This window comes from Taudactylus pleione, unplaced genomic scaffold, assembly GCF_031769625.1.
Source record: "Taudactylus pleione unplaced genomic scaffold, aTauple2 ptg000573l, whole genome shotgun sequence".
Taxonomy (NCBI): domain Eukaryota; kingdom Metazoa; phylum Chordata; class Amphibia; order Anura; family Myobatrachidae; genus Taudactylus; species Taudactylus pleione.
Genome location: NW_028284975.1, coordinates 5,005,001 through 5,030,912, shown reverse-complemented (window position 1 = coordinate 5,030,912; position 25,912 = coordinate 5,005,001). Strand labels below are relative to the sequence as shown.

The 25,912-nt window shown below is 42.5% G+C and overlaps 2 protein-coding genes across 4 annotated transcripts in view; one reads left to right on the top strand and one right to left on the bottom strand.

Annotated features, from left to right (window-relative positions):
- MANBA (mannosidase beta) overlaps positions 1-7,389 on the top strand; it is a 124,460-nt gene extending 117,071 nt beyond the window's left edge. For all 3 annotated transcript variants that reach the window (XM_088453234.1, XM_088453233.1, XM_088453235.1), the window contains one exon: positions 7,001-7,389. In XM_088453234.1, the coding sequence (XP_088309360.1) occupies positions 7,001-7,225 (225 nt within the window). In that variant the 3' untranslated portion in view covers positions 7,226-7,389. The remainder of the gene's footprint in view (positions 1-7,000) is intronic.
- A 2,206-nt stretch (positions 7,390-9,595) lies between these two features.
- The window catches only part of NFKB1 (nuclear factor kappa B subunit 1), a 162,212-nt gene continuing 145,895 nt past the window's right edge, over positions 9,596-25,912 (bottom strand). The window contains exons 18-24 of the mRNA XM_088453232.1: positions 25,589-25,758; positions 22,936-23,038; positions 21,476-21,600; positions 20,224-20,290; positions 18,852-19,024; positions 13,561-13,717; positions 9,596-10,397 (exon numbers count right to left, since the gene is read on the bottom strand). Of these exons, the coding sequence (XP_088309358.1) occupies positions 10,222-10,397; positions 13,561-13,717; positions 18,852-19,024; positions 20,224-20,290; positions 21,476-21,600; positions 22,936-23,038; positions 25,589-25,758 (971 nt within the window). The 3' untranslated portion in view covers positions 9,596-10,221. The remainder of the gene's footprint in view (positions 10,398-13,560; positions 13,718-18,851; positions 19,025-20,223; positions 20,291-21,475; positions 21,601-22,935; positions 23,039-25,588; positions 25,759-25,912) is intronic.

Below are 25,912 nucleotides of genomic sequence, written 5' to 3'. Positions count from 1 at the left end.
CCGTGTTACCCCCCAATACATACAGTGCCCCATGGTACCTCCTGTAGACAAGGCAGTGACTCAGGTGAGGAGCAGGTCATCAGGAAGAGGAGGGCTTGGTAGGTTCAGCCCCAATATGTGTGGTTCTCTGTGCTGGCTGAGTCATTTGTATAAGTTTGTGTGCAGTACAGGCTCACACCCGCATGGCAACCATGGAGAAGGAGCAGGTCCAGCAGCACTTCCGCTGCATGCTACCACCAGTGAGAAAGGGAGGGGGCGGGCCCATGTGCAGTGGCTATAGAGGCTGCGCTGCGCCGGTGCCATCAGTCACTGTCATAGTGACCAGACTGACATCTCCAGCCCTCGCCTCAGCTGCTGCCATTAGCACGGCTGTCAGTCAGTGTATTACAGCATAGTTATATTTAGCAGCTACCACCCGCTCCCCTTGTATTGCAGCTCGCACTGTACTGCATCTGCTCTGCTGCCTGTGTGTGCCTGTCACTGGAGAGGCGGGCCGTGGAGGGGCTGGAGGCGGGGCCGTCAGTGTTGATTGACGGCAACGGGATCTGCAAAGGCTTATGGGAGGAGCTGCAGCGGCCCTATCGGCCATTTTTTTTTATGTCACTAAAACTTCTGCACCTGCGCAGAACTTGTACAGCATCGGCAGTAGCGGGACAGGGGAACGGAGGCTCGGGGAAGGGGGTCAGTCATTGCTGTGCGGGCTGGGCGGCCACCAAGGAGTCCGGCCCAGCAGGAACTGGCCCGGCATCCCGGCAGCCCAATCCGCCCCTGGCCAAGACTATATGTCGAAAAAATTTATGTTGGTGGCGAGTGGCATCATGAACACATATGTTCCTCTCACTCCTAAATACTTCTTGCTACCAATGCAAGTCCAAGAGTATTATTCCCTTTCCAGAAGGGAACAAACTTCGTACAAGTCCACCATGTATGCAGAATAGTTCTAATGTTGGTTCTGCAACTCCAGCATAAATTAGATTTCGGGGTGTATTTTGTTTAATCTTGGAAGGGACATATCATTTGTAAAACAAAATTGTAAGGGTTCTCTTTTATACAAACACATATAAAGAGCTAGATGCCACGTTGGAATATTTGTTGTTCTAATCTTCATTACCTAGGGTTTCCACCAGGTCAATCTCGCATGCTACTGTGTGGCGATAAGTGTCCGTACCCTGTAAAATGAAGGACTCAATAGACGTGAGCTGTCTGTTAGATAGTCGCTATTTAATTGTTGAGTGAAAATGTCGGATTTGTAAGTATTGAAAAAACTTTGGGGGGGATGGAAAGTTTGTTTTGTATATCTGAAAATTTGGGGAATATGAGATGACTGGTAATATCATTCATTGCTCTAACCGCCCAGTCTACCAGCGTATAAAAGTAGCAGGATTACATCCTGGCCGAAAGCTGGAGTTGTCAAATAGAGGGGTTATTAAGCTATGGTTAGCAAAATCCCATACATTTAGAGTGTAGGAAATAACTGCATATTGTAAAGATACTTTGTGTCGGGTCAATAGAGGGAGCCACAGCAAGGAGGAAATAAACTGTAGTTTAAGCATTTCTGATTCGATTGACACCCAGACCCTCTCAGACTTCGGCTAGTTCCGTAGTACTAGACTTGAAGTTTGGGACACCTAAACCACCACCGAATGTGGGCCTTTCCAAAATGTCCCGAATCACCCTTGGACGTTTTTTCGACCAAATAAATTGTGAGGTGATATGTTGCAATATTTAAAGACATATGGGGTAACTTATCGGAAAGGTTTAAAATAGATATAAGAGCCATGGCAATAACTTAATGGCATTTATGCGGCCAATGCACGAGATATAACCGTACCACTCAAAATAGATACTGACAACTGAAGTGGTTCTTGAGACACCTAGAAGTCCAAGACTTCTGTTTTCTGTGTGTTGATCTTGTAACCAGAGAGGCTGCCATATCCCTCAATTTCATTAAATAAATAAGAATGAGCCGGATCAGATATAGTGAGTAGCATGTCGTCCACATATAATGCTATTTTGTGCTCCTCATTACCTACTTTAATTCCCTTCGTGCCTCCAGTGGCTCTATTATTAGTGCTAAAATTAGCTGGGACAAGGGACATCCCAGTATCATGCCAATGGAAATATTAAAAGAGGGAGAAGCGACTCTGTTGGTTAACACCGATGTCTTGGGACTGTCGTAGAGCACTGAAACACTGTGTAGAACCTGTCTTCAAGACCCAGTGATTGTCGAGTCTTAAAAATAAATGGCCAGGCTAAATGGTCAAATTATTTTTCCGCTTCTAATCCCAAAACCATAGCAGGGATCTTATGACCATGGATAGAATTAATCAAATCAATAATTTATCGTGGTGTTATCAAGAGCTTGGTGGCCAGGTATGAACCCAATTTAGTCTGGGTTAACCAATGTGGGGAGTAAGGGGCTTAGTCTATTTGTCAAGACCTTTGCATATATTATAATGTTCACATTTAATAGAGAAATGGGTTTATAACTGGTGCATAACTCTGGATCGCGTTCTGGTTTCGGTATGACGACGTTAGCCAATGAGGTCAATGGACCAAAGGATGCTCCACCTATTAGTGTGTTAAAGAATATCTTAACGAAGGTGTTAGAGAGCTAGCAAATTTTTTGTAGTACCGAGGTGTAAAACCTTCAGGACCAGGAGCCGCCAATATTTTAAGTCCCTTAATTGCCACCCGATTCTACAATGATGTCTGCATTCATCTCCGTTAATTGCTGTGCATTGTTATGGGGAAGCAGGTTGTTTATATGGATGTGTTGAGGAGGAAGTGTCCGGGTGGATAAGAGTGGGTGAAGGTTGTAGAAAAGTAAAAAGGCTTTTGTAATAATCATAAAACTCTGTCAATATTTTTTCAGGGTCATATGTTTCCAGAACGTCACAATTTGCGTTTATGGGATATATTTACTAAATTGTGGGGTTTTAGAAGTGGAGATGTTGCCCATAGCAACCAATCAGATTCTACAAAACATTTATCTAGCACCTTCTAGAAGATAATAGATAGAATCTGATTAGTTGCTATGGGCAACCTCTCCATTTCTAAAAACCCGCAGTTTAGTAAATATACCCCTATGACTCTATTTGGGCTATAGTCATATGGAATAAATTTGCATATGAATACAAGTTAAATTCTAAACCAATTCTAAAAACTGACACTTTAGAAAATATACCCCTATGAATCAATCTTTATGCCTTTTGTTGCCTAAGTTTGCTTGCCAAGACAGAGTCGGCCTTGTCTGCTTAGTGGATGTTCATTTTACAGAGCCCTGATTGCTGTTTGGCTTATTTAGAGTTGGTCATACATTTTTATATATATATATATATATATATATATATATATATATATATATATATATATATATAATATTATTTTTTTTTTTTTTTTTGAATAAGCCTAGCCTTTTCCAGGCTAGTGGTTCTATTCCAGTTTTTTTTTTTTGTCTGTAGTACTGCATTTTGATACTGCACATGCAGGATTTTTTTTGTGTGCATTGGAATGTATGTCTGATCGACTTCAGGATGTCAACAATGACCAGGAAATATCCTTTTGTTGAACTCGGCATGCTAATAATGCCATGTAAAACATTGTAACCATGTCAGCTTTAGAACTTTAAACATGATGCTTTACTATCATGTTTAAACTTCTAAAGCCGCACAGTTACAATGCTTTACATCGCATTACTGCCAGTTTCAACATAAAGCTTCCCCCATTGTCATTGCAAATGTCGATAAGACATACCCATCCCAATGCACAAAAAACATTTCTGTATCAAGTTTTTGGCATATCATCGACTTGTTATGCCTGAGAAGGAAGTAAGTAGCGAGTATAGGTGAAGTACCGTAAGGGTGTTTTTATGTAATTGCAACACAAAGAGACATGAATGCTGGATCCAGGAGAAATCAGACTAAAGTGCCAGCTACGAGGCAGTTTTCCGGCTTAGCGCGGCGCTAACACCCTCGAGGCCGGCACTTTTGTCACGAGAACAGGCATTCTCCGACTAAACACCCAGGGAGAGAATCGGCATTCTCCGACTTAACTTCTGTCTGACTAAACTTCGCACTGAATTGAATAATGAGCTCCCTCCTGGCGCTATCAACAGCGCACTGAACTGAATTCCCCCCATAGTGGCTACATTTGATCAGTTAATTAAATAAATTGGTTCGCAACTATGTATGTATGTATGTGTGTGTGTGTGCATATGTATAGAACACATATCTCTTTCTCTATATATACTGTATGTGTATGTATGTGTATATATATATATATATATATTATAAAATAATTGGGGGTACATTTACTAAAGGTCGATTTAGATCAATTTTAAATCTATCTAAATCCACCTTTAGTAAATTTACCCCTTGGAGTCTTGCTGAATACACATGTTGCATGAGGTCTCTGGGTGCCTAAAATGTGTAAATGAAATTGCTGATGGCAAATACAAGTAGTAAATTCCCAAATGCCCCTGATTATAAGACCAGTGCTCATCAAAGAGAAGAGGTCATCCAAATTGAATCTCCCATTTACAGTAGTTCTGAGATGTAATAAGTAATTTGGAGATATTACGGAATAGAGAGTAATGTAAAGGATAGATAAAGCCTTACTGATCCCAGCATTTAAAATAATTTAATTAACAGGTGAAATACAAACAATAGGGGAAGAGTCACTGAAATAGGCAATACCTTTTAGAGAAGGTGTCTGTAAAATTACAAATCAAGAAGGCCATAATCTAGTTTTTGGTGTTCCATAATCTAGTTTTTGGTGTTCCAAGGTTTTAATATGATCCGTATTGTAAAATTGGCCCAATTTACATAAACCATACGAAAGTTAAATAGAACACCCATCAAATTTGCCCAGTTCCGTGAGTTTCCAGATCATGGCAAAATCTAACAAGATTAAGGGAGAGATGTATCAAACTTTGGAGAGAGATAAAGTACCAACCAATCAGCTTCTCATGTTACAGGCTGTTTGAAAAAATTAGAAGAGCTGATTGATTGGTACTTTATCCCTCTCCAAGGCTTGATACATCTCACTCTGAGTCTTATTCCAAATCTCAACGTCTGATTATGGATATTAGCAAATGCATCCGTCTTCTTACCTATGAGGAGAATCTGCAGAGGCCCCTGTTTGCTCACCTAGAAAACCTAACAATGTTCCCGCAAGAGAACCCTCCAACTACTGTAGTTGACAGGATGGGACAGTTGAGCAGCCAAATAATGTATGCTAAGATTTGGGAGGGCCAAACCACCTGCATCTTTTGATTTGGACAAAGTGCTTATTTTAATTTTAATTCTCTTAACACTCCAAGTTAAAAATGGAATAAATATATTAATAATTTGAAATGTGTAGTTAAGAATGTAATTTGGGGAATGCAGAAATATATAAAGATATTCGGGTTGTATAACCATTTCATTTTAAATAATTTGACCCTACTGGTAGTAGTGAGAGGGAGTCATGTGTAATTAAGTTTAAATGAGTCTGTGACAAAACCAAAATAAGTCCACCCATGTGCCCAAATATTTAAACTACGATGTCCGCTGTAACAGATGACCAAAGGGTTTATTACCCAGAATAGAACCACTCAGCTGGAAAATACTATATGTATTCCAATTTATTGTGTATCCAGAATGGTTCCCAATGTATTATTTGCATTTAACAAATGCTGGAGAGAGCCAGTCGCACCTGACAAAAACAACAGCATGTCATCCAATAGTGTCAACCTCATTGCCTATTGAACATCTCCGATGATCATGGATAAGACATGGCTAATGAGGGTGACAGTGGCACTCCTGCCTAGTGACTCTGCCAAAGTTATATGGCCCACTTTAAGACCAAAGCCGCTGTACAGAGTATAAATCTTCTTTCAAGCAAATATAACCAGGTAACATACCAAACCGATGAAGCATCTCCACCGAATCAAAGGCCTTGGCAGCATCCTCTGATACTCCAGTACCTCTGTAGTTGAGTTTACAGACCAAGATTTTCCCAGAATAATATAAAGCCAGTTTGGTCAGGATATTAATTTTGAGTTTTAGGATAAAATGTAGTAGCCTCAAGTGTATAATAAGTGCTGATGCTTTAGCTATTTTATTATGTGATTTTTTTTTTTTTTTTAACCAACCTGCTTGTGCCCTTTCAAAAAATGTGGCTTTAAAACCAGTGACTTTCTATAAACTGGAGGCTATTACATTTGGCCTTTAGTTCTCTTTTGTATATCTGTATTGAAATATGCTTTTATTACAGTATAGGTCACAGGTTCTCAAACTCGGTCCTCAGGACCCCAAACAGTGCATGTTTTCCAGGTCTCACAGAATCACAAGTGAAATAATTAGCTCCACCTGTGGATCTTTCAAAACGTGTCAGTGAGTAATGATTACACCTGTGCACCTGCCAGGTGACCTGCAAAACATGAACTGTTTGGGGTCCTGAGGACCGAGTTTGAGAACCACTGGTATAGGTCATGTAAAAACTGGGTAATGCCACTTTTGCATTGGGTACTAATACATACACCTAGCCTAGCTTGTGAATGTTGTGCATTTATCTACTTCCACAATCTGGTACACCTGACGTAAGTAGTGCTCTTTTTGTGTTTGCATTAGAAGATGCATTCTCTCTCTACTTATCAATGTAATTACACTTTTTCTTAGAAGTGTATGTGTATGGATCTTTAGCACATGCAGAAAACGACACACCTAACACCTCTAAATGAGCCTTTGTATGTTTGTTTTACTATAATATTATTGAAATAGTCATTTAACTACCTCTCCATTATTCAGGCACATTAAAATGCTATTGACATGCTTTGTTCAATATTTTGTCAGGATTTTGGGATGCTTCAAAGCAAATATAATTCTATTTGCAAAACAATAGCAAGTGTAATGGTCCAGACATTGGCACCCACAGTATAATGAGGATTTTGAAATCTGTGTGACAGATGTCTTTTGAAGTACAAAGTAATTAATGTCATTTTGTTCCATTTCTTTAGGTGTCTATCTCTATGAACAATGTAGCATATGTATTCACACTGATGAGTTCCAGTCCAGCTGCTTTTGTGTGGTTGGATGTCTGGGACATAGCTGGAAGGTTCAGTGATAATGGCTTTCTACTGACTGAGGAGAAGACAGCAGTTTATTTTTATGCCTGGGAACCAGTCACCATTGATGAACTCAAGAAATCACTGCGCATAACCACCCTACATGACATATATTAGCAATGATGGTCGTTTGGGGTCTAGAGTTGGACACAGCACAGCTGGAGCTCAAAGATACACTATACCACCAATCTCTGGCAACGAACTATCTTTGAATCGACTGTTAAATCTTGATTTCTGTTTCATTTTTCAAAAAAATAAAATAATAAACAGTTTTTTGATTATTTTAAGGCCATCTATCTCTTATTATATTCTCACTGGGTAGTTTATAGATCCCCTTCAGTAGATGTACCTGGAAGTGACGTGGAGTGAAGGCGGAAGTGCGGTTCCATGCCCATAAAGGCCACCAAAAGAAGAAATTTGTCCCCTCTAGGGCTTGCTTTGCCATGCTTTGGGCATGGTGGCTTGCTTCACTCGCCACAAGTTTATATTCTAGCTCTATGTCTACGTGGATGGTAGCTAATGACGCTGGACAGTAACCTGATGTCAGGGTACATCTACTGAAGGGGATCTATCCACTACCATTCTCACTGCTCATAACACTTATTTGGCTTATTTATTTTTACTTTTTGGTTGTTCTACTTTTAATACACAGTGACTAAGATTCTTATCTCCTCAAAACAATAAAGAATGAAGAATTACTATTCTCTCTGATATGCGCCAAATGATACTAAATGTTTTACTAGTGTAAATTCTTGAATTTTACTTCAAACTTCAGATGGTTTAAGCTATTTCTGATGGGTTGATGAGCAACTTCCCGATTTTATATATATTTGTATCTTCAGGCATCCAGCAAACAAACTCAAGTGATGCAATCTGTGTCACGCCTGTTTGTCTGCTCTCCCTTTTAGAATGTAAAAGAGCAGGGCCCTCTACCCTCTTGTGCTTCTCCCTACTTTACTTTCATCTACTCCTTACTCCCCACTACGGCACCGAACACTTGGTTGCTTGTGCTGTGCTGCTTATCTGGGTGTTATGGTCGCTAATGTAGCAATGTATATTATCCATGTCCTTGTCCTGCATTGTATTGTACTGTACTGTATTCACTGGTCACTTATAGGTTTATGTACTTTGTAAGGCGCTACGGAACACTTGTGGCGCCATATAAATAAACAATAATAATAATGGCATCTCTACTTGGATTGCCATTACCCCTACAGCACATGGGCACATCTGCATTAAGCAATTAACCCAGTAAAATAGAGATATATATATATATATATATATATATATATATATATATATCTGTCTATCTCTATCTATCCATGATCCGGCACTCACAAGATACACATCATATACGGCCAGGTGCCCTCCACAGTCAGCCCTGGAAACCGGGACAAAGCGAATATATCATCCACAAGGCGGCACTCTGTAATAGAATGAGTGTATATAATATCATCTTTTTTACATATACAGTCCGCACCTGCTCCCCTCTCCTGGATATCCCTATTGTAGCTGCATGATCCCCAGCTGACCTTATATAAGTTTATATTATTGCCACAGGGGCCACCCTCACTCTGCTTCCCATGAACCCCATCACTGTCCCAGAACACTTCAGCTATTTTTTCATCTCTATGGTCCCATATTTATTGCACATGATCCTCAGCTCATGTAAATCCTCCTATTTCTCTCCTACACATCAGTTTCATGATCACTTTTCTGGCCATGGATGTATTTGTTACACGGTGTGATGGAAGAGAAGAAGAATGTAAGTTTATATTCATATACCATGGTACTGAGCAGATCTATATGGCTGCTCACACAATCGGCCATTCTCCTGACAACTATACTTTACATAAACTACCCAGGCAATAATCTGGGCTGTAGTCAAATACATTTGTCAGTGTATAGCAGGGGTCCTCAACACCAGTCCCCAAGTACCACCAACAGGTCATGTTTTAGTAACCTATTTTGCTAGCTCAGTAATTATCTCACCTGCATCATCCTCAACACATGACCTGTTGGGAAAACTTGAGGGTTGTGGTTGAGAACCACTGGTATATAGTATTTTAGTATCTTCCTTTTTGTGCCAATCTATGCCTATAAGTATGTGACTGATAAGTTATGTTCCAGTACCAAGGTATGTGTATCCCCACATTGGGTTGACTGACTGACTCCCTTGTGCTATCTTTAACCCCCTTCCTGAACCTTCCCTAATCTTCACCCTAGCATTTGCCATTACATTTGGTCCAGGCCCATCCTTATTCCACAAGCTCATTTTCCCTTCCATCATTGTAGTTGCTGTGCAGATTACCCTTCCTAAGGAAAAACACACAGAGCACATCCTCACTTTGCTATTAGATTCTGGGTGTACAATTCCTTTAAGTAAATATTTGAATTTTATACCAATATACTATACACAAGTTGAAATTAAAAAGAAAACATTGACATAATGATAAAAAATAATCTGCTAACAATATTCTTTACAAATTTTATTAAAAAAAGCACAATAAAAAGACAATAATTAAAATATATAATACTGTATTAAAACAAAGGCATGAAAAAGTGGTTACTATGTGCCAGATGATTAGGCTTACCATATCATCCCTGTATACCAGGACACTCGTGGGTTACACAGGGTCTGTGGCTTATTAAAACCAGGTGAAAGGCAGACTTGAAGTCACCCAGCCACAGACCCTGTGTAATTTGTGAGTGTCCCGGATTAAAGGGATAGTATGGTAAGCCTTCAGATGATGAGAATTAAAGAACTGCATAATAATTTGTAACTTGAAACGAATATATTATGTGCAACATCCAATAAGGATCAACAAACCTCAAAGGAGGCGGCACTCCAATTGGCCTGCGATATGAGCAAGTGTGCAGTGGATACCGTATGTGTTAGACATCCATAATCTTCGGCTGCACCATTTCTGCAGAAGGTCGTTGTGCATGTATAACATATCTATGATTTATACTTAATTCACGCCTGTCTTCTTTCAATGTCTCTGACATTCCCAGTGTCATTTTTCTGAGCGGTAAAATCACTGTGCAACCAGTGATTTGCAACACTCAATACTGCCCAGTGTCACAGCCCTTTCGTTCCTCCTTCACAAACATTATTTGTTGCAGATGAGAGGGGCATCACATTCGAACAGGAGTTCTGAATGGCCATTACCTGCTTTCTGAAATTCACAATGTGACAGGTTCAGCTTTCTAAAGGATGTTTCCACCCCACTGTCACACATGCTGTCCATAAACTGCTGCTTATATTCTGACGGTCTTCTATGGGGATCTAAGCACAAAACAGCGTAAGGAAGCATTATTACAGAAACTTGAGGGAAGATACAATAGATTGTGAAATATTTTAAACACAGTTATTAAAGAGCAAAAGAATGACTATTATTTAAAAGCCAGAAAAGTACCGGAATGCATGTGGTAACAATATAAAGGTTTCCGCCACGTTAAGCAAGACCTATGTATAGTAATAAAAGCTATTAAATAATAAAAGGCAAAAAAACTAAAAAAAAGAAAATAATTAATAATGAAAAGGCCTCTTGTAATCTGCATTCCCAAACATCGTATCGGATATGCTCCTGAGGATACGTTACATATATGTTCATTAATTAGTTGTTATATTCCATAAAACGATTTAGATTTGATGTAATTTGTCTGCAAGTGTTGTGCAACAACCTGTAATTATTTAATATATTTTCTGTGTGTTTGCAAACAAATATTGGCATTACATGAATCCGGGAACTAATCTAACCCCATCCTGCATCTGATTGATGCATCAGAAAATGATAGGAGGCAATTGATCCTACTTTTCTAGCTTGCATGAGTACACACACTGGGCCCCATGTAGCGTTGCGCTACTTTGCACCCCCAATATACATGTAAAATGCAGGGCACAAAATTGTGCTCCTACCAGGTTGAGTTGAGTTGCATGTATCTTAATAGTAGCTGAAATTCAATATAGCGAGACTGCATCCACAACAAAGCGTATCTTGATATGCTGCATAGTATGTACACCAGTCATAGGGGGAGATGCAGCAAAGCTTGGAGAGAGATAAAGTACCAACCAATCAGCTTCTGTCATTTTTCAAACCCAGCCTGTAAAATAACAGAAGCTGATTGGTTTGTACTATAGCTCTCCCCAAGCTTTGATAAATCTCCGTTTTAATCTTCAACTTGATGATCTTGATTGAAATTTTAAATGTAGAATAAAAATAAAAACTGTGTAAATAGATATATGTAGGTCTATAAAATAGTCCAGATTAGCTTGCCCTACCCTCTCCAAAAGTGAAAACTTGAAAAAAAAAAAATCCCCTAGACCAGTGGTTCCCAAACTGGGTGCTGTGGCGTCCAGTACCAAATAAAATTATTTTTAGTCAGTGTGATAGGCAAAACCATTGTTAATGGCTGCCAATCATATAATATGTGAACAAAGAAACGCAGCCCTGTCAGCCACCACACAACTGACCCTAAGGGTGACATATAAGCACAATTTATTTCATTTCATTTTTGCTGAATTTCTCTGTAAGAACCTTTTGGCCCAGGGGTGCCATGGAAAAAATTCTGATACTCTAGGGTGCCGTGATTCGAAAAAGTTTGGGAACCACTGCTCTAATTTATATTGGGCCTCATTCAGAGATGTATGTAAACCCAATGGTTAGAGATCTGTACAGCGCATGTCTCTTTCTGCGACTACAGTCACAGGGCTGGTACTTGTACTGTCCCATTCTAAATTTCTATTTGTAAACAATTTACCCATAGTGCACAATACGATCAACAACCAGCTAATTTTTTTTTCTGCCCTGGGGTCTAATTTGTCTCCGTCATCGAAAGTTTTGCTCTAATGGAGCAATGTTTTTTGCTTCCCCCATTTCTGACTGCTTTCTATGTACCTTTCGGTGCTCGCTGTCAGCACTATATATAGGAAGAGAAGATACTAATGACACTAGATGCTGCGCTCCATCTCCACTGTCACATGACTGCACCATGTGACAGAGCAGGACTGGACAACTGTAAACCAAAGTGGGAGATTTGAAATGAAATATAATAATGAATTAATGTATTTAATATTGTGAAATAGTCCCAGGAAATGGGCTTCAATATGACCTGGGGAAGTGCATAGGAAGGTGGGTGAAGGGTTGAGATGAATCATTGCTCTCTGGGGGAGGGGTGTTGGAGTCCGTGTCCATGATGGACTTTGCAGAGTGGGTAAAATGCTGGCAGTGGGATTTAGTGTGGTTATTGACAGTCCAGAAACACAACAGAGATGGGCATGGCAGGATTTTTTTTTTTTGGAAACAATTTATTCTTTGGAGCAACTATTGTGACAGCACTGTAGGAGTATCTGGGGAAATGAATGTGAAGTGTCAGACCAGGTTCTGCAGGATACTATAGATGTCACTGCATGGGGGACTGTGTGACAATGATATTGCTGCAGGGGACTGCGCATTATAGATGTCACTGCATGGGGGGCTGCGTGACAATGATATTGCTGCAGGGGACTGCACACTATAGATGTCACTGCATGGGGGGCTGCGTACTACAGATGTCACTGTATGGGAGGCTGTGTGACAATGATATTGCTGCAGGGGACTGCACAGTACAGATGTCTGCATGGGGAACTGTGTGACAATGATATTGCTACAGGGGACTGCACACTACAGATGTCACTGCATGGGGGACTGTGTGACAATGATATTGCTGTAGGGGACTGCGTACTACAGATGCCACTGCATGGGGGTCTGTGTGACAATGATATTGCTGCCTGGAGGTTAATGTACACCAATGTCACTGCATGGGGATGTATGTGACATGATATTGCTGCAGGGGACTGCGCACTACAGATGTCACTGCATGGGGGACTGTGTGACAATGATATTGCTACAGGGGACTGTGCACTACAGATGTCACTGCATGGGGGTTGTGTGACAATGATATTGCTGCAGGGGACTGCACACTACAGATGTCTGCATGGGGGACTGTGTGACAATGATATTGCTGCAGGGGACTGTGCACTACAGATGTCACTGCATGGGGGGCTGTGTGACAATGATACTGCTGCAGGGGACTGCGCACTACAGATGTCACTGCATGGGGGACTGTGTGACAATGATATTGCTGTAGGGGACTGCGTACTACAGATGTCACTGCATGGGAGGCTGTGTGACAATGACATTGCTGCCTGGAGGTTAATGTACACCAATGTCACTGCATGGGGATGTATGTGACATGATATTGCTGCAGGTGTCTATGTAGAATAGATGTCACTGCATGGGGAGTGTGATAACTAAAAAGCCAGCAATGACATTGAGACACACTGCTGGTCTCTTTCCATCGATATTTTAAACCATTGATGATTTTCTGCCATCGATGGACAATCCAAGTTTTCATTGTCACCCTTTAGGACTTGTGAAATTCTCTTTGTATACATAAAAGACAATCACCTTCTGTCTGTGTGATATGAGAGGCCTCGGCATAGCAATCAGCAACTGGGGATGTCCTAGTGAGGCCAGGCTGTGACTGCTCAATGATTTCAATAGCTTCTGTGAATGACATCATTTTCAAGGCACCAAGAAGCTCAGCTAGTGTTCCTCCTGAAACCTGAAACACCACAATATAAAATACTAATGTTACAGTACAAAAACAAACCTCAACTTTCCTATCATACAGTGCATGAAGTTGCAGATCACCCACATTTTGGATAAAACATGTAATATCACAGCATGCAATCATGGAGCATAATGCGCAGTAAGTATGGTTCTAGGTAATTACGATAGGCAGGCACAATGACAGTACACTTCCTTTTGGGATTTCAAATCGAGTTCTTTGAGCAGATGAGTGCAAAGCACTGCCAACATAAATGTTTCTGTGATGTAATTAATTCCATCTTTATTATTATTATCAAGAAATCTGTAACAGGGCAATAGAGCATAAATTAAGATAACTTGTCCATGTGTTGTCTCAGGTTGTATTCTGGTAAGCATGGATTCAGTGGAGGAAAATAAAAGGGAGGAAACATGAATGAATGTATGATAAAAAAATAAAATGGAGAGAGAATGATATGGCAGACGTGAATATGATAAACCCCAGGTAAAGCTGAGCAGTCACTGACACGCTGGAGGGAAGCTCTGTACTCTCCGCAGAGGAGCACAGGTTTCAGGACAAGGTGGAGCAGGAATGAAAATACTGTTTGCATATTTTGACAGTGGTGGTGAGGGCACATTTTCACTGACATCTCTGTTACTGGGCTCATGGCCGTTCTCACTCTGCAGACTTGTCTTATCCTATACATCTATTGGGGGCCATTTTGCATCTCCTCCATGTTGTATTTCAGCCGAATAGCACATATTCTTGAAGGTCTCCTTAACACTATGAGTTATGCCCTAAGTACAGCCTGAATATTCATATGTTCCTAAGATGGGATGTATCATTAGGTCGACATTAGGTGGGGGAGGAGGTTAAGATTAAGTACTAGGGCGAGGGGGAGAATGCTCACCTGACCCTGCAGCTCCGTCAAAACTTTGCACATTCGCATGAGCCGATGCGGCCGACGGGAGCAGGTAAGTCACTGTTGGGTCACCAGAGATGATATGTCGATATCCTAACATGACGACATCAGTGTCTACACAATGAATGTCAACGTATCTTACCACATCCGGCCTGATAGCATCACGCAGTTGCTGCGGATTTGTCAGCTGTACATTCATGATGCAAATCTTTCATTTTACTACATCCCAAATGTGCTCTTTTGGATTGATATCTGGTGACTGCAGAGACCACTGGAGTACACTGACTTTACTAAGCTATCAAATTAAAACCGGCAGTGATGGCGAATTGCAGTCTAAAAGATCAGTATTTACTATGCATCGGTTCTGACTGTCATTTTCCATCCGCTGTCAATATCCGTCAGATTTCAACCCCTATTCCGTCAAAAATACGTTGACAATTTGCTGTAAATTTAAAGCACTGCACAGATCACTATGATCTCTTGTCAAAACAAAAAACATCACTGCTGGTCCTCTAGTAGGCGGGTCACAAATTAAAGGCCACTTGGGGTCATTCTCTATAGGAATGAAAGGGGCCGCCTTGATTGGTCAGATGGTGGAATCTGCCGCGATCTGACCAGTCACGGACTGGTTGCCGTTATGTGTCTCTTTGCTATAGCGCCAGCTGCCCTGGCTGGTTACTGGAAAATAGGGGGACCCCACACTGTTTTTGCCCCCCATTTCTCAATCCGAGGACCAGGGCTGGTTAATAATTTGGGGGAGGACCCCACACTATTTTTTTTAAGATTTATTCTTTTAAAGCTTTTTACTAAAACAAAGTCTGCACAGATCATAGTCATCTGTGTGGTGCTTCACACCAACTTGCCTGCCAAAGGCAGGTCTATTATTTGGCTGGGTTTGCCGTTGACTTTTCCGCTTAGTAAATCTGAGGATTCAATTATTTAACTAAAAAATAGTCTATTGTGTTCTAAAGTCTTCATTTTCTACAAATTCCCGTCAGAATTGGCTTTAGTAAAATCAGCAGACCCACCGGGAAGCCGTAACACCGAAATCCGATGCATAGTAAATGTAACACCTTGTCTAGTTCATGGAACCTGCTTGAGATGTGTGTACATTATTACGTGATATGTTATCCTGCTGTACATAGCCAATAAGACGACTGGTCGACTGTCACGGTATACAGCCAGTATGTCGACATTGACAATGGCAACATGTATGATGTCAACATGGTTAAAATGTCATCATAAATATCAACACCTGAAAAAATGTTGACATGCTGAATGTGGGCTGGGAACCACTCATTGCCTGAGAGGCGGAAGGCTTACCTCTCTCAGCCAATGAGAGCTTAGCAGGTGGATTCCATAGTGAAATCCCGCTGCTGAGCTCTCATTCGGGAAGTACCGTCCGTAGAGGACGGTGCTGTGTCCGTATGGTTCGCAATATTCAGGTTTTTTTTTTTTTTGCCAAGACCCTCAATTGCCTACTTTGGACTGAAGAGGGCATGATCCACGCATAGGAGCAGTGGAGTATAGTATTTTACAGGTAGTATACAGGTACCCTATAGATACTACATGGAGAAGAGGACCTATGGGCTTCAGGGATAAGGAATAAGGAGGTGAGTATGTGAGATAGTGTGTGTACATATATGTTTTAATAAAATTTTATTTTCAATGGTGTGTTCTGTGTTTTTTTAATATTGCTTTTCCTGTGGAACTAAAGGTACCAGTGGGCCTGTAATGCCCCGCATGCTGGTACTTGTAGTTCTCCAAGTACCAGCATGCGGGGGAGGCTTGCTGGGACCTGTAGTTCCACAGCAAAAGACAATATTTTTACTTTTATTAAATGCACTACACTATCAACCTGGCTCCCACCGTCCCAGGGGTGCTGGAGATAGCCCTGGGCTATCAACCTAGGCCTGGGGTGCCCTGGAGTGGGGGACCCCTTTATTGGGGTCCCCAGCTCCCAAGGGATCCCCGCCTGGGCTGACTATCGGTCAGGGTTAATGCTTCGGCTGGGGGACCAGATGAAAGGGATCCCCTGGCTGTGGCATTAGCCCCCCCGCTAGAAAATGTCCGTTGCTGGTTCTGGATAATACAGGGGGACCTTACTTATTTTTTTCCCCCTTTATTTCCAGAACCGAATCAGAGCCCAATGCTGGTTACGCAAAATACCGGGGACCCCTACATAGTTTGTCCCCCATATTTTGGCAACCAGGGCTGGTTTTGACTAGCCTGATGCTGGTTGTGCTTAAATACAGGGGACCCCTATGTCGTTTGTCCCCTGTATTTTGCACAACCAGCACTGGGTCACTAAAAGCCTGGGGTTGGTTGCTCTTTGGGGGGGGGGGGGGGGTCATTGAATTATACAGCAGCACAGAAGGGTCTCATTGATCCCGTCCGTGCGTCTGTGTTTATTGATCCGAGCTTGCATCTCTGTCATATCGCGCATGATCTAATGAATATGCAAATCAGTAGATTGTGCACATCATTCACTTCAGCTGCCGGAGAGAGTTCAAGGTAGATTGCAAACGACATTGGATCATTTGCAAATCTCACAGTGTATGGGGGCCTTAAGTATTAAGGTGCCTAATGTGTGCCAAGAAAACATTTTCCACCTCATTACACCACCATCAGCCAATACTATTAACAAAAACCATGATGAATCCATGGGTGCTGTGACCCTACCACCTTCATGTCATACACCAGACGTTTTTCAGTCTTCAATTGTCCAGTTTTGAGCCTGTTCCCATTATAGGGCCGTATTCAATTAGCTGCGATAAGCCGTTTTCGGCGAAAAAGTTTACGCCGGTGACGTCATTTCGCCAGGCGAAATCTTATCCCCGTATTCAATTCCAAAGACTTTTCGCCGGTGCAGAAAGTCAATGCATTGGAATAGGCGAAAAAGATTCGCCTATGAAACTAGGCGGAAAAAAGAGCAGAATTGACGTTTTGGGGTGCAAACTTGCGGGAACCACCCTGCACTCTTGGGACAGCCCCCCAAAGGTAAACTGTGTCAAATTTAAAAAAAAAAAATACTTGAGAACACCGCAAAAAAGTACTAAGTTGGGGGACAAACTTAAAAACTAGCGAAATAGACTCCAGAGGGTCCGCCAAGTATGCTCCAGGTGTTTTTAAGATTGCAAGTGGTTGCGGAAGGTGGATTTTTAAGACTTCACATTAGTAACTTTAAAATATGCTTGCACCCATTTTCATGTACCCCAAATTTGCTGGGACTAGTTAGAGCATTTATACCTTTAGCAGGGCTATTCGGGGGTATCCATAGTGATCCCAAATGTTAGTGCATCTTTTTGGGTGGTGTCAGGCTGATTTCCTCAAATCTGACAGCACTTTTCGCCTGTTTGAGTTTCGCCGGGTCCCGTTTTTGCGTCTTTTGGAATTGAATAGGGCGAAAAGCAGCCGCGCACACGTGAAGTCTTTTCTCCAAAAACACGCGATGCAGGCGGAAAGTCCGGCAGGCGAAACTTAGCCGACTTTTCACAGCTAATTGAATATGCTCCATAGTCTGTTATCTGTCTTTGGTGACTGCATTAGAACCACTTCAAGGCTCAGCATGCTCTTCTACACACCAGTGTGGTAACATATGGCTATTTGCTGTATTGTCACCATCCGATTATATTGGAATTAGTCTTGCCTTTCTCCTCTAGCCTTTCTCATTAAGTAGGCTTTTTCGCCACACAGAATTGGAGATCACTGGATGCGTCTTGCTTTGTGCACCATTCTCTGTAAACTCTGTTCAGCATGAAAATCCCAGAAAATCAGCAGTTTCTGAGATACTCAAATGAACCCGTCTGGCACCAACAATGAATAGACATTTGCTTTAGTGCAGGTGTACCCCATTTTTGTCTCTGGCAGTGGGAGCCCCCCTAATGGCTCCCACTGCTGGCAATGGAGATGAGACACCCATCCTGCAGTAGAGGACAGGAGAACCGGTAAGTATAGTGCTAGTGTATCAAAGGTGTTTGCCTATACAGTAATGTGCATGTACACACTCGTATAATGGGCTTCTAGAGCTTTTTCTACACCTCCGCACAGCCAGACACACTTCTAGCTGGTGGAGATATCTCCCTAGTGCAGAGGGTGAGTGTGCACTGGCCAGAAGATTCAGAGGCAATGGATAGACGTTTTGTGCTGCGTACAAGTACGCTTACTACATGACCTACACAATATCCCTAAAGCAGAAAGGAGATAATCAGTTTAAACCTTGCTCACCTCAAAATTGTCCAATAAGGTTTTAGAAGGTGAAGGACTTAACCTGAAGGCACTATTTAATATGCCCAGGCCCAGGTTCTGCGCCAATGTGGACCAGTTCTTGTCTGTATCTTCATTTTGTAGCATTGGATAAAGTTTCTGCTTTGTATTTTCACTGAGGTTCTTCATGTCTCCTAGACAACAAACATTGCTTACTTTTCATACCACATTTTGAACAAAACTTTAGTTAAATAATTCTGGTACATTAATCTGGCTGAATTGGCTCTACTATTATGGATGCAGCAAGATATAACATTATCAGTGTGATATAATATAACTCTCACTGGAGATGTGTGATCAGCTAAAACAGAATTACATGTGGAGTAAGCTGATGCATAATATAAATCAAACGTTACAGAAACATAATATATGAATATTTAGCTTTAAGATGTAGAAACTATTACACTTTTGCCAGAATTCATGGCAAACTCTATAGTCATTTGAGAATCTCATGTAATGAGATGTAATGGCAGGAAGCATGGCAGACTATGGCCCAGATTTATCAACGAGTGATATTCTTGTTATCACTCATTACTAGTCTTAAATGGTGCTCCAACCAATCAGATCCTGTCATTTTTCAAACACATGACAGTTAGGAGCTGATTGGTTGGAGCCTCATTTAAGATTAGTAATGAGTGATAACAAGAATATCACTCGTTGATAAATCTGGGCCTAAGTTTGTCATGGGTAATGAAAAAAGTTTGGGAATCGATGGGTCACTGTGACATAATGGATGGGTCATTGTACATCAGTTGATCTAATCATTATACTAAGAAGCTAATGTTATTAATAGATACATTTTTAAGCACAGTTGGAACATCTCTTATTCCTTTATTTAATGAAGTGCCTGATGATATGCGACCATGCTCTCCTGCTGCGTCCCTGCCATTTAAAATAGGAAATCAGTTCTGCACTGATTTCTTTCTGCTGACTCTGCCCCCGGCCTGTGGACGGCATTCTGGAGCGCACAAGGATGACAATAAAAGTTACAATCAACTGCAGAGAGGGGAACTATTTCTGAAAACTATTAGCTGATCTCTGCCCTCTAGCAACCAATATAAAAACTCTCACTTTAGTAAATATACCCCTAAGGGTTGAGACTGATAATCAGTCCCCTCCCGACCCACTCTGCTATAGGGGAGGGGTAAGTAACCTGGGCCCTGGTGCAGTGTACACACTAAACAATTCTCAGGCCAATGACCCAATATCTGTCAGATCAGCCCGAATATTGTATTGTGTGTACCCAGCTTTAGTGTGTGTCATAAGTGTACACAAAACAATCTAGTTATGGTGGAAGCTATACAAGGTTGACACTATTGCGTAATTGTTCTACCTTGTGGGATGGAGTCTTCAGACGACACTGGTGATGTATATGGCTTTCCGTTCAGTATTTCAAACACCTAAAACACATGAGATTAAGGCTTTGCAAAGAAGATAAGAATTACATTACAAGCCTCATTGTACATTATGGACTCTCCTGTAGCAGCAAAATAATGTAATATCACTGTCCGATATCACTTAGGTGTAGATCTGCCATGATGGATTTTGGGCACCTGGTAACTTAGGGGAAGTGGCCATGCATGTGGGAGCTTGGCCACGCCACAGAGCAAATTACTGTACGGGCCCCTGTAGATGCTGAGTGCTGGTAATAGAGGCAAGGCCACAACATCTTGGGGGCATGGCTGCATCTAGTTATTACCAGCCTAGGTTAGTGATGTTAATATACTGTACAAGTCTATCACTGGTTATGGGCCAGAGACACATGGGGGGTACACATACAGTACTCAATGTATTCACACCCTCGATTTATCTGCACAGGTAGCAGTATGAATGCTGAGCCCCTGGCCCACAGCCGTGAATCAACTGTAATTTTTTTTCTATGGCTTTCACCTCGCTTGCACCTCGCACAAGCACATTTTTCATTTCAGAAAGAATATTGGTAAGCAAATTTTGTATAATAATAATAATAATAATAATAATAATAATAATATATTTATAGAATCTGACATTCATGACAAACCTTTTTCCAACATCAAACCTAATTTACAGAAATCTAATTCTTACACGCTATAGATTAAGGAAAGGGTTCCCAACCACGGTCCTCAAGGCACACTAACAGTCCAGGTTTTAAGGATAGCCATACTTGAGCACAGATGTGTTAATTAGTACCTTAGTTATTCTGATTTAACCATCTGTGCTCAAGCATGGACATCACTAAAACCTGGACTGTTAGTGTGCCTTGAAGTCCGAGGTTGGGAAACACTGGATTAAAGTGTAATTCTTATTCCAAAAATGTAATCCAAGTTTTTCTCGAAATGATTATTAAGTATAATGCTGACATCTGATATAGATCACCAGCTCCTCCTCCTCAGGTCAACTCCAGCACAGTTAGAAAAAATACATTGTCATGGAACAGTGTAGGCAAATATATTATATTCCTATATTAATACTGTCCACTATGCCACGTGAGAAAAGGCATACTGTACTCCACCCTCCTCCAAGTAGAAGTGAACCCTATGATGTGTAATGTCCAAGGACAACGTACTACACACCCTGTGTGCCCCAATCAGGCAGCAATAACTGACCTCATCGCTGAGTGCCATGTCTAGCGGTTTTGTGCCAGGAACAATGCCTTCATCTACATCATTTTCTTCCTCTGTGTCTTCACAGCTGTACAGTGGTTCAAAGTTTTCAATAAAGGAGTCAGCACCTGGAAGGAAATGGAGAAACAAATATCTTACCCATTGATTTGAATCTTTCATTTTTTGCCAGTTATCGTAACATAAATCTTGGTCATAACATTATTTTTATGTGCCATACAGTATACAGAAAAAGACATGCATGAAAAGTACAAAATGTATCCACGCAAATAAAGAGCAAACCTAGGTTAAAGTAAAACAATTAAATAAAGAATAGTAAGATCTAAGAGTCACTGGACCTCATTCAGAGCCGGTCGCACAGAGCGTGCGGTTGGTCTGAATGAGGGGAGGACGTCTTGAATTTTCAAGACGTTCTCCTTTGCGGTGGTAAGGTGGTAAGGTTAACACCCACAGCCTTACGACCGCCTAAGGTGATGGTCGCGATGGTCAAGACCATCGCGACCATCGGGGCTTACGACGAGACCCTAGGGTAGGGTGGGTCGTAGCGGGTCTCGATCCAAAGGGGGTGAGCTATCGATGTTGATTGACACCTCGTCCCGTTTGGAAGGCTGGCCGGGAGGGTGGCAGCCCAAACGGGGGCGTTCCCATGGGAACACCTACCGTTTGGGGGCGGCCCCACTGACATCACTAGTGTCAGTGGAGAGCTTCCGGCTCAGACAGAGCCGAAAGCTCTCCGGGGCTTACGACAAGGGAGACCCTACCCTAGGGTCTCGTTGTAAGCCCCGATGGTCGCGATGGTCTTGACCATCGCGACCATCAACTTAGGCGGTCGTAAGGCTGTGGGTGTTAACCCACAGCCTTACCACCGCAAAGGAGGACGTCTTGAAAATTCAAGACGTCCTCCCCTCATTCAGACCGACCGCACGCTCTGTGTGACCGGCTCTGAATGAGGTCCGGTCTCCCTTGTCGTAAGCCCTTGTCGTAGTGATGTCAGTGGGGCCGCCCCCAAACGGTAGGCGTTCCCATGGGAACGCCCCCGTTTGGGCTGCCACCCCCCCGGCCCGCCTTCCAAACGGGGCGAGCTGTCAATCAACATTGACAGCTCGCCCCCTTTGGATTGAGACCCGCTACAACCGGCGCTGTCGGTCGTAGCGGGTCTCACGCATGCGCACGACGGCACCGGTGCCGTCGTGCGCATGCTCTGTGGGGGTCATCGACGTGGTCCCAGCGCATCGGTGCTAACGACCGGGTCTGAATGACCCCCTCTGTCTCATAGTTGCTCATTGCATTACTTTCATATGGATAAAGTTGGTTATCATTGTATAGTATCATACATAAGAGTGCTACTGTACTGCTCATAGATCACACCTTATCCCCTCCCAATAACTGGGGAGCCACAATAGCTGGCACAGCAGGGAATCAGAGATGGTGTAGAGTAAACTCACCAGCTGATTTCAGGAGAGCAGTCAGTTTTGTAGAGCTTCTACCAGCTGCCACATGGAGAGGGGTACTGCCATCATATGTTGTACTGTCCACACAAGCATCTCCCTGTTGGAATAAAGACAATATTAAATAACATAATAATAACAAAAATAATAATAAGTGTACCAACAACAGTTACATAGCTGCTTTAAATCAATTATTAAGCACAGGTTATCAAGGTATGCAGTCGGGAAGCCGGCGGACCTAATCTCGTCGGCCGGCTTCCTGACTGCTTTATCCCGGCGAGGGTTAAATGACTGGCATCTAATCTAGACACCTGTAATTTTACCGACGCCGGGAGACCGGCATCCCGATTGATGTGATGCCGGGCGCCACTGCGGACAGCCGCAGGGGGGGGAGGGTTAGGGCTCCCGGGAGGGACTTAGGGCTAGGCACCCCCCCGGGAGGTTAGGGTTAGGCTAGGGGAAGGGGGGGTTAGGGTTAGGCACCCCTGGGGGGGACAGGGTTAGGCACCCCAACAGGGGGACTTAAGTTTAGGCGGCGGGAAAGGGGGGTTAGGTTTAGGCACTTAGAGGGGGGATTAGGGTTAGGCACTGGGGGTAGGTTAGGGTTAGACACCCCTAAGGAGGGTTAGGCGGGGGGAGGTTCGGTTAGTTAATACTTACCTTTAGGACGATTGGGATGTCGGCCAGCCGCTGTTGGGATTTGAACCGCCGGACTTGTGTCCGGTGGTAATTCGTACCGATTCCGGTTATCAATAGAAGGTGCTGGATATGAAATGCTAAATTAGGAGTGTGTCAACCTTGAGACTGGCCCCTAATTTATTAAGTACACTCCATGCGCAGCACGTAGGCAGGGGCCCACAATACACCCACCTCACAGCACCAGCTGGTCACTGCCAGTGTAGAGAAGAAGCTAAAACTGTTTTGCATTGAAACACTTCTACCATCCTGGGCATTCTCATTGCTGGCAGAATTTGGTTGGGTGGGTTTCGCTACACACCTCCATTACTATGCAGCTGCTTTTTCCCTTTAGTGCCACAGCAGAGGAGAAGAAGCTTACTTTTCAGGCACGAGCCCATGGATTGGATTGAATATGTGCACTGACAGCAGCACATTACTGCATAGGTCTGCACCTAATACACACCTCCTACTATAGAAACCTGAATGTTTATGATGTGGAATTCCACTGGTGATGAGATATAATGGATTTCTTTTCTCACACAGTGTAATATCTGCTACAGGAACAACAGCCAAGGACACAGAGAGGAATCTTCTACAATTTCCTAAACAAAGGTTTTCTCCATAAAGAGGAGGAGGACAATGGTTCTAGGGTGGAGAAACACTTAGGGCTATATTTATGAAGTGGCGGCTTGGTTCTCGGCGGGTTGGAGATGACAATTTAAAGTGGCACTAACATTCAGTTTTTAAAGCATACGACGCTTTACACTAAATGGAAGTACCGCTTTAAAAGTTCAGCTCCAACCCGCAGAGAAGCAGCGACTTACAAAAGCCGATTCGTAAATAGTAATCTGCACTGCACATAACAAGCCAGTTGGCCTCCAGTCACATATGTCACATGTACATCCTCTAATATCAAGTAACTTGGACAAACTATGATTTCAGCACACTTGTGCTCTATTGCAATAACTGGAGAATGCTTTAAATTACATTTAGTTACTAATATGGATGTTATCACTAGGCCTACTAGCTTTATTATAATGCTACATGTGGTCTATTTCTCCTATATATGTATGGTGTGCACTTAAGTATACATTTATATCAGTAACATATCCCTCTCAGTGTGTATTAATGACACATATAGCAGCTTGAACCAGTGGGACTAGTACAATCTCACACCAGTGTTCTGTTTGGGGACACTCCTTTATATATGTCTGTCACTGGCCTCAACTAGGGCTGGTTACTACTTTTTAAACTGTTCTCCTTGCTTTTCTCAGTTGTATTCGACATTAAACCTATGAAATAATGCAGTTAAGGAATCGGTGTGAAATACCAACGGCTACATAGCCGCCTGTTCAAGTACCGACAGCGGCATCCCAATAACTGAAGATCCCGACAGAGATGGTAAGTATACCATCCCTACCCCTCTCCCCCCCGTAACTTACCCTTAGTGGTGCCTAACCCTAACCTCCCCCTAGTGCCTAACCCTAACCTCCCCCCCCGGTGATGCCTAATCCTAACCTCCCTTCCCGCAATCTAAATCTAACCCTCCCGGGGGTGCCTAACCCTAAACCCCCCTCCCCATGGCCTAACCCTCCCCAGGGGGTGCCTCACTGTAAGTCCCCCAAGGGGTGCCTAAACCTAACGGCGGCTATCACCTTACCTGTCCCCACTTACCTTCAGGATTTCGACGTGGGGCTAAATATAGGCATCAAGATTTCTTCGCCTATCTTTAGTCCCGGGTTGGGCTTCCACTGTTTGGATTCTGACGGCCGGCACCCTGGCAGCCGGTAATCTGACTACATTCTGCAGTTAGGCATAGGTTCAACGTTTATTAAGCTGTTAATATTTAATGGATGAAACTTCAAACTGTAAATCAGTTTTAGGATTTGTAATGCAATGTTTGGGAAATAAGATACATTTGTTCTGTTTTAATGCATAGTATTATCGGTTAGTAAACTGCGCCTAGGATCACCTCAAGCAGGAGGCAGCCGGCCAGGGAAATGATGTCTTGTTCCACCGCCAGGTGAAGAGGGGTTCTCCCCGACTTCTGCTCCTGAGCATTCACATCTGCCCGGGCTGATATCAGTAATCGGAGGCAGGACAAGTTATTTGCAATGACTGCTACATGAATTGCATTTAATCCTAATGACAAAAACAGTTAAGATTAGGACATCCATGTAAGCTGTATATACACAACTCATACACACATACATACATACATACAATAATGTATAGGTGACACAATTTTCCTTAGACTGCACAGTAAAAAATAAATTCAATAGTGAGCTAAACGCAA